General features: G+C 30.9%; 2 protein-coding genes across 2 annotated transcripts; one reads left to right on the forward strand and one right to left on the reverse strand.

The window, feature by feature from the left end:
• Positions 1-4915: 4915 nt before the first annotated feature.
• LOC111416946 (trypsin delta-like) lies at positions 4916-6081 on the forward strand. Its single transcript, XM_023049078.2, has 5 exons — positions 4916-5025; positions 5082-5256; positions 5307-5562; positions 5618-5721; positions 5776-6081. Exons 1-5 carry the CDS (start codon positions 4980-4982, stop codon positions 5966-5968), a joined length of 774 nt encoding a protein of 257 aa, XP_022904846.1. The 5' UTR covers positions 4916-4979; the 3' UTR covers positions 5969-6081.
• A 1540-nt stretch (positions 6082-7621) lies between these two features.
• LOC111416937 (trypsin-7-like) lies at positions 7622-8765 on the reverse strand. Its single transcript, XM_023049070.2, has 5 exons — positions 8685-8765; positions 8446-8626; positions 8140-8392; positions 7979-8079; positions 7622-7924 (listed from the first exon to the last, which is right to left on the reverse strand). Exons 1-5 carry the CDS (start codon positions 8725-8727, stop codon positions 7732-7734), a joined length of 771 nt encoding a protein of 256 aa, XP_022904838.1. The 5' UTR covers positions 8728-8765; the 3' UTR covers positions 7622-7731.
• Positions 8766-9355: the final 590 nt, after the last annotated feature.

Consider the following 9355-nt stretch of genomic DNA (forward strand, 5'->3'; position numbering starts at 1 on the left):
TTTTAATCTGTCAAAATTATTATCAAAAGCGGTCATCTTACAAAAATAGTATATGATTATACAAGGATATAATTTTAAAAAACGTCAATTTAATTTAATTTTTTTAAACAAGTTTAAGTAGAGATGGAAATATTTTGCTTTGTGTATGCGATGATGGTACAGTTTGGAGATGGGATAAAATAGCTTAAGATTTCTTTTTATTTTATTGAATTCGATATAACCTAAAAATGAATTTTAATCTGTCAAAATTATCAAAAGCGGCCATCTTACAAAAATAGTATATGATTACATATGATTATACAAGGATATAATTTTAAAAAACGTCAATTCAATTTAATTTTTTTATGACTTTCTAATGGTTTGATATTAAAAAAACGTAAACAAATTCTTTTTTCGTATGATTTAAGCATAAATTAATTAATTTTCTTAAAAAAAACGTGTAATTTCATAAAATTGACATTTAATTTTGACAAATTGTTGTGAAGTTGGTTACAGTTGGTGACATCGAAATTGTGTCACATTGACGTTTAATTTAATCAAAAATTTATTTAAAAAAATGAATTTTAAAGGATAATCATTTTTCACAAAGTGAATAATAGCGGTGAATAATCATTATTTATTTATTTATTAGCACCACAACATATAAAGAATACAATAGCACAAAAATAATAACATTTTTTATTGACCCTACCGAGGAGTTATAAAAATTTAAGTAATAATTAACAAAAATTCAAATTAAATTTATTATAAGCGAAGAATCAAAAGGAAGGAATATGCAGAGGCAGATGCAAACATTTATCTACTAAATTTACGTTGAAACCCAGCACACTCTCCTGCTTTATCGAATCCGCAATTTTGTTGTAAACATTCGGCATACAATACGAAAAAGATCGTTTAAATAATTGTCAACGATGTTAGAGTATCGTTAGTGTATGCCTATGCCTAACGTTAATGTTATGGACTCACTAATGTTATGAATCTCAACTCAGAGTCGACAACCAAGCCCAAGTTTCGCGCGTCAGACACCACATTTAGCATTTGACCATTGATACATATACGAGGGGCCACAGTGAAACAATCAGGAACACCACCACACCCAAAAACAACAACCGACGACTTCGAAGGATTGATGCCTAACCGCGAACGTGATTAGGTCGTTCAGATCTTTATTTATATTATCCCGTGCAGCTAAAGCATCCGATTTAGAAAAGCTGTAATAGAACTGCGTATCATCAACATACATATGGTTAGAGTAATCTTTAAAAAATCATAAAAAACTTAAATTCTTAAGATATCTCAGTGTAAGGATGCAGTCCTGGAGTAGGTTAGGCAGATTGCAAGAAAATCTACGATTCATGATTTAATACTGCAGATTTTGAAAGATACGAAAATCGATCCCAAAACTAAATCCCAATTATGCTAAGTCAAAAATAAAAAACTAAAGAACCCAAGTGATTGTGGGACAAGAAGGAGTTTCCTAAGATGATGCCCATACTACTCTGCTTTAGATTTGTACACGATTTATGTTGTGGTTATTGGAAGAGATCACATTATAGCAATAAATTGACCCTTCATTCTTCACCATATCAACATTACAGATTGAGAGTCGATGTGATGCTACCTGGTCTAGACAATTTATCGTTAAAATCAACTAATTGTAGTCTGTCGCAGAAGTAGCTTCTAAACAAGCATATATCTGCATCTGATAGACTAATGAAATGAAGAATTGAAAAGAGAGTTTTATGATGCAGTACATCAAAAGCCAGGAAGGGAAATAAAGATACTGCAGACAAATCTGAACAGATGTATAGAAGCAATGAATCTGGCAGAGGAAAAGTACCAGAGAGAAGAAGTGGATGTTGTTATAGTGTCAGAGCCAAATAAGAAGAAGGTTTACGGTGCGGACTGGTTTACGGACTGGGAGAGTGACGTCGCTATAAAGTTTTTTAATAGAGGAATGACGATAAGGGGATGTAAAAGAGAGAAGGGATATGTGGCAGTCAGATTTGAGGAGTGCATAGTGATTGGATGCTATATCTCACCAAATGAAAACATAGAGGCCTTTGAGGAAAGATTGGGAAAGATGAGGGATATGCTGGGAGGAGAGAGGGGAAATGTTATAATAGGCGGAGATTTTAACGCCAAGTCGCCTACATGGCAGGCAACAATAGAGGATAGAAGAGGAAGACTCCTATGCGAGTGTTCTGCTGAAAGAGGGCTGGTTGTGTTGAATCGAGGAGGATTACCGACATGGAGAAGGGGTAACCAGGAGTCGAACATAGATGTAACAATGTGTAATGAGGATATGGTGGCGGATGTGAAGGCGTGAAGAGTGATGGAGGAGGAAAACTTGAGCGACCACCTAAACATAGAAATAATTCTCCAACGAAGTACAAACCATTCTCAGAATAAAACCACAGTAGAGGGGGAATGGAGAAGAGACGTCGATAGGACTGAAGAATATATAGAAGAGGTTAAGAAACGACCGCAAAACGTAGAAACACTAAGTGTGGAGAAACTCAAGGAAATAACCGAAAGAGCATGTAAGAAGGTGTATGGGCGGAAGAGAAAAAGAAGAATAAAAAACGGGAGTGTATACTGGTGGAATTCTGAGATAGGTGAAATTAAAAAAAGGGCCAACGATATAAGAAGGAAATTGACAAGAAGCGACAAGGGAAATGACAACAACAAGGAGGAAACGTATGGGGTGAGTGTAACGAATGAAATTGCACGAGATACTGTTATGGCAATTGGAGAAAAGATAGCAACATTATATCAAGAACTATTGGAATCATGTAAATTCCCAAAAATCTGGAAAGAAGGAAGACTGGTCTTGATAGAGAAGCCAAAGAAGAATGGGGAAGATACACAGTACCGACCATTGTGCCTTAGAGAAATCAAGTAGTCATCCAACAGAGCAGATGAGCAGCTAAAGCCAGGCCTAAATCCAGACTGTTTGCTAGGAAGGATACAAAATCTCTCCAAATGCTCTGTCAGTCTGGTAGCAATTATTCTTTCAAAAACCTTCGACAGAACAGGCAAAATAGTTATAGGCCTAAGATCTTTCAATTGAGATGCGTTGTTGGTTTTAGCTAACGGAAGTACCAAAGCGACCTTCCAATCATCAGGAAAAACGGAATGTTCAATACAAAAGTTAAAAATATGACAAATTAATGGCAAAATAGTTGGACAGCAAAGTAATAACATTTTCCTACTGATCTGGTCGTCACCTACGGCATTAATTTTAATACTAAGCAAGGCTAAAATTTCCTCTTCAGATGTATTTCTTTGTTCGTATGATTTAAGCATAAATTAATAAATTTTCGTAGAAAAAACATGACGTTTCATAAAATTGACATTTAATTTTGATAAATTGTTGTGAAGTTGGTTACAATTGGTAACATTGAATTTGTATCGCATTGACGTTTAACTTTATTCAAAAATTTATTTAAAAAGCGAGTTTTAAAGAATAGTCATTTTTGACAGAGTGAGAAATAGCAGTGAATAATCACTATTCATGGGTAATCAACTTGACAGACTAATAATTATTTGAAACGTCAAAATTTCAAAAAACGTCAAATTAATTTAATTTTTTTTGGACTTTCTAAAGGTTTGATATTAAAAAAACGTAAACAAATTCCTTTTTTCGTATGATTTAAGCATAAATTATTTAATTTTCGTAAAAAAACATGACGTTTCATAAAATTGACATTTAATTTGAACAATTAGTTGTGAAGTTGGTTACAGTTGATAACATTGAATTTGTATCACATTGACGAGAAAAACAATACTTGATCGGTTTTAAACGTGTCGTAATTTTATTAAACACAAAAAAATTTATACTGTTTTTTTCAAATATATGATTATTCTCTTTTTCCAGCTTCCGTAATCTTCTCCATCGAACATCGGTATCGTTACGTCCGTCATTTTTTATAACCTTCTATATAAATTCCAATTCAAATTCTTTTACTATTCTTCTCAGCAATCATTAGTTTTACCACCTTTACCACGTTTTCTTCTTTTATTTAACCACGTTCTGCTACCATGTAAAAAATAGTACGTGATCGCTTTTAAAAGTGTCGTACTTTTTTATTAAACACAAAAACAGTATAAAAGCTTAACTAATAACTACCTTTTTTATATTGACTACTTGATCACACCTAAATCATAATCGAAACTAAATAACTCACTAGATGGTGTATATTTATAAATGTATATAATCCAACAAAAACATGACATTTCATAAAATTGACATTTAATTTGAGCAATTAGTTGTGAAGTTGGTTACATTGAATTTCTGTCACATTGACGTTTAACTTTATTTAAAAAAATAAATTTATGGAATCAATTTCAACATATTATTATTATTACACAATGTAATAACCGCAATGAACGAAAATTCAACGTTTCTATAAGATACTTCAACTTATGATGCACAAACAGCAGTGAATTTGGCCGATTTTGCAACTCAGATCAAAATTTAGACAACAATTTCCACCAGATATAGTAATTTCCATGAAAAAAATGTGGATTTGGCCGCTTTTGATTCCAAGCTACTCAAATTTAAATTTATTTGCCTTAAAAGTACAACATTGACCATTATAACAAAAACAATATTATCGATGAATCAGATAAAATACTAAGAAACACAAAAAGTACATGAGATTGTTATCGATTAGGACAATACGTCATCTTGTTTAAAACTCATTTCAATTTATTTTTATACCTATTATAATAATAAAGTAGAGAATAAATAATTATTAAAACTAACTTTTTATTAACCGGTCAATATCTAATCTAGAGATAGTTATTAAAACACTTTATTTACATTACACTTACACTAAAAAAACGATTGCTCAAGCATTAAAAGTGAAGTGGTTAAATCAAAAAAAATTTAATCTTTTTATTTCCAATTAATATATAAAGGGGATCGTTTTAAAACTAGCCACAACTTACGAGTTCGATCAATTCTAAGTAAAATGCGTTTCATCCTTGCTTTAGTTTTTGTTGGTTGCGCCTTCGCCGGTAAGAAAATTAAAGTTTCCTATTAAAATTTATTTAATTTTGTTTATTTAAATCAGCACCAAGAGATGCCCCAATGGTCCCAATGCTCGATGGACGCATTGTTGGAGGTTCTAACGCTAACATCGCAAACTTCCCTTACCAATTAAGTTTAAGATCTTCAGGATCTCACATTTGTGGAGCTTCAATTATTAGCGCAAATTGGGCTATCACCGCCGCTCATTGCGTCGTTGGGTAAGTTTAAAGAAACGTATAAAAATCGAAATTTAATTCGTTGCTTGTAGAAAAACCGCATCTTCCTTGACAATCCGTTCTGGAAGTAGCCTCCACGCCTCAGGAGGGACCATCCATAGCATCTCCTCGATTATTTATCACTCAAGTTATAATTCAGCTACCGTCGATTACGATATTGCCGTTATTAAAGTTAGCACAGCTTTTAATATTGGAGCTTCTGGTGTTAACACAGTTGCTCTTCCTTCTGATGGAAGCACCCCAAGTGCTGGAACTAATGCTATTGTATCAGGATGGGGAACTTTAAGCGTAAGTTTGCGAAAATGAGATTATTTTTTGTGTTTATACATTTTTTTATTGTTAGTCTGGGTCTAGTAGTCTTCCAACTCAACTTCAATCCGTCACTGTACCAATTGTTAGCCAATCTAGTTGTAAATCTTCTTATGGAACTTCATCCATCACTGATCGGTGAATAATTTTATTGTTTTTGGTTGAAATAAATTAAAATGGCTCTTATTTTAGTATGTTATGCGCTGGATTTACTGCTGGAGGTAAAGACGCCTGTCAAGGTGATAGTGGAGGTCCATTAGTTGTTGGAAATACTCTCGTTGGTGTTGTTTCTTGGGGAAGAGGATGCGCTTTGGCTGGATACCCCGGTGTTTATGCCAGCGTTGGTAATCTTCGCAGTTGGGTTCGTCAACAAACTGGAGTTTAAATTTAAAAGATAATATTAAAATCTATCAATTTTTTTTTCAAATTTTAATATTTAATTTACTGAAAATAATTTTGACAGTTTACTATGTGGCGCCATCTCTTAATTTTGTGCATAAATACAAAAATATATTTTAATTAAAAATTTTATGTTAATTAATTTGTTAATTCAAGAAAAAAACTTAAATTGTACAAAAATTTATTGTTAAATACATAATAATACTTTGATCATTCATTTTAATCAAAAAAACATTCCAAAATAACAATTTGTCATTAAATCTTCAAAACATCTTTTTATTTTTAATATCTTTTTATATATTATTTAGATTAATTAATTTTTGGTTAATTGCAATTAATTTATCGAATTTACTTTCAAATTTTAATATTTAATTTAATAAAAATAATTTGAACAGTTTAGTATGTGGCGCCATCTCTTAGCTTTGTGCATAAAAACAAAAATTTATTTTAATTACAAACTTTATTCTAATTAATTTGTTAATTCAAGAAGAAAACTTAAATTGTACAAAAATTTATTGTTAAATACATAATAGTACTTTGATCATTCATTTTAATCACAAAAACATTCAAAATAACAATTTTTCATTAAAAATCTTCAAAACATCTTTTTATTTTTAATATCTTTTTATGTAACTTTTGAATTAATTAATTTTTGGTTAATTGCAATTAATTTATCGAATTTTCTTTCAAATTTTAATATTTAATTTAATAAAAATAATTTTAACAGTTTAGTATGTGGCGCCATCTCTTAATTTTGTGCATAAAAACAAAAATATATTTTAATTAAAAACTTTATTCTAATTAATTTGTTAATTCAAGAAGAAAACTTAAATTGCATAAAAATTTATTGTCAAATACATAATAATATTTTGATCATTCATTTTAATCACAAAAACATTCCAAGATAACAATTTGTCATTTAATCTTCAAAACATCTTTTTATTTTTAATATCTTTTTATTTAACTTTTAGATTGATTAATTTTTGGTTAATTGCAATTAATTTATCGAATTTTCTTTCAAATTTTAATATTTAATTTAATAAAAATAATTTTAACAGTTTACTATGTGGCGCCATCTCTTAACTTTGTGCATAAAAACAAAAATATATTTTAATTAAAAACTTTATTCTATTTAATTTGTTAATTCAACACGAAAATTTAAATTGTATAAAAATTTATTGTCAAATACATAATAATACTTTAATTATTCATTTTAATCACAAAAACATTCCAAGATAACAATTTGTCATTAAATCTTCAAAACGTCTTTTTATTTTTAAAATCTTTTTATGTAATTTTTAGATTGATTAATTTTTGGTTATTTACAATTAAAATTATCGAATTCTTTTTCAAATTTTAATATTTAATTTAATGAAAATAATTTAGACAGTTCACTATGTGGCGCCATCTCTTGATTTTATGCAATTTGTTAATTCAAGAAGAAAACTGGGTTCGTCAACAAACTAGAGTTTAAATTTAAAAGATAATATTAAAAAATTTATAAGTAAATTGGAGATAAAAATTAGTTAATTTGGTATCTTGAAGTACCTATATTATTAATCACATTGTTGATGTTAATCCATCAAAAAGCACACTCAAAAGATAAAAAATCAAGGTTAGAAATAAAAAACCACAAAAATAATGTGTATTTTGTTCGATTCTTTATTTAACCATTCTTTAAAGCATTTAATTAAACAACTTTATTTCAATTTAATTGAAAAAGAAATTAATCTTCAACCCAGTTCCGGTTTAAATTCCGGAAATTTGGGCGATCCAATTGCGGAGATTTCCAGTGCAGGCGTAAACTCCGGGGAAATTGGGTCTAGCGCATCCTCTTCCCCAAGAAACAACACCGACGAGGGTGTTTCCAACAGCTAATGGGCCACCGCTGTCTCCTTGACAAGCGTCTCTACCACCAGAAGCAAATCCAGCGCAAATCATACTAAAAAAGATTAAAATTAAAACAAAATTGTTAAGTTAAAAAAGAATTATTCACCGATCAGTAATAGCGGAAGTGCCATAAGATGATCTACAACTAGCTTGGCTGACAATTGGAACAGTAACAGCTTGGAGTTGAGTGGCACCAGGTCCACCTTCCTATTTATATGAGAATAGGAAGAAATTAAAGATTAATTTATTTATTATATTTAAATTTACCCTAATGGCACCCCATCCAGACACAACAGCGTTAGTACCAGCAGATGGGCGGCTACCAGCTGATGGCAAATTAATTCTTTGCACTCCAGTGCTTCCAAGAGCGAAAGATCCAGAAATTTGTGCGAGTGCAATGTCGAAATCGAGAGTTCTAGAGTTGTAGCTTCCGTGAACAACCAATCTGGAGATGCTGTGAATGGTACCTCCAGAATTAGCCATAGAACTTCCAGACCTGATGCTGAAGGTTCCAGAAACACTACAAAAAAAGAACAATAAACAAATAAATTCCAAAAATCGTTAAAAAAATACCCGACAAGACAATGAGCAGCGGTAACAGCCCAATTAGTACCGATGATGACAGCTCCACAGAAATGGGAAGTTCCAAGTCTGAGAGATACTTGGTAAGGGAAGTTGGCGATGTTCACCGTTTGACCTCCGACGATTCTTCCATCCAAAGTTGGCACGATGGGTTTGAAACCCCTATCGGCAGCTAAAACGAGTTTAAATTGAAATCTTTACGCAATCAAAAGATGATGTTGAAAACTCACCAACGGCGTACACGCAAAGTAACAAGATAATTAATTTTAGCATGTTGGATCGTACTCTTAACGAAAAAACCCGTTATTTATACCTAACCATCATATCTTATCATTTTTTTTTATCGTTTTCAAAAAAGAACGTCCATATTACATCTTTTAAAACGAAACAGATTTAAATCTATCAAACATAACTTCTTTTTCGCAACTTTTAACAAAGGTTAAATCAATTCTTTATTACATTATTTATTACTTTTATTTTTTAAAAGAATTTTATTTTATTTTTCCTTGAATAAAGAATTTTTCCAAGAAATTACGCTACGTAATACACACGTAATATCTTTTGTAATGATCTGGTCGTTATCTTATTTTTTTATGATGACAGATCATTTTAATTTTAGAAAATTCAACCTCTAACAATCTAATTACCGTATAATATAAAGATCGATAATCTCAAGTGCCGTCAGGAGATCGAACGCAGACAAAAAAATCCCCTTAAAAGTCTTACTTAGCACGTATTTAAATTCTTGAATGAGTAAAAATACTTTAAGATTAAACCAAACCACTTTATCTTCATCTTTATTTGTTTATGGTTCGGTTTGCAATAATATTTTAATAAATGGAATGTGCAGTGTCCGGTCAGGAAGTAGATGAAGAGCTTCTAATAACTTTTTGAGTTTCTC

The sequence above is a fragment of the Onthophagus taurus genome, chromosome 3 (assembly GCF_036711975.1).
Source record: "Onthophagus taurus isolate NC chromosome 3, IU_Otau_3.0, whole genome shotgun sequence".
NCBI lineage: Eukaryota > Metazoa > Arthropoda > Insecta > Coleoptera > Scarabaeidae > Onthophagus > Onthophagus taurus.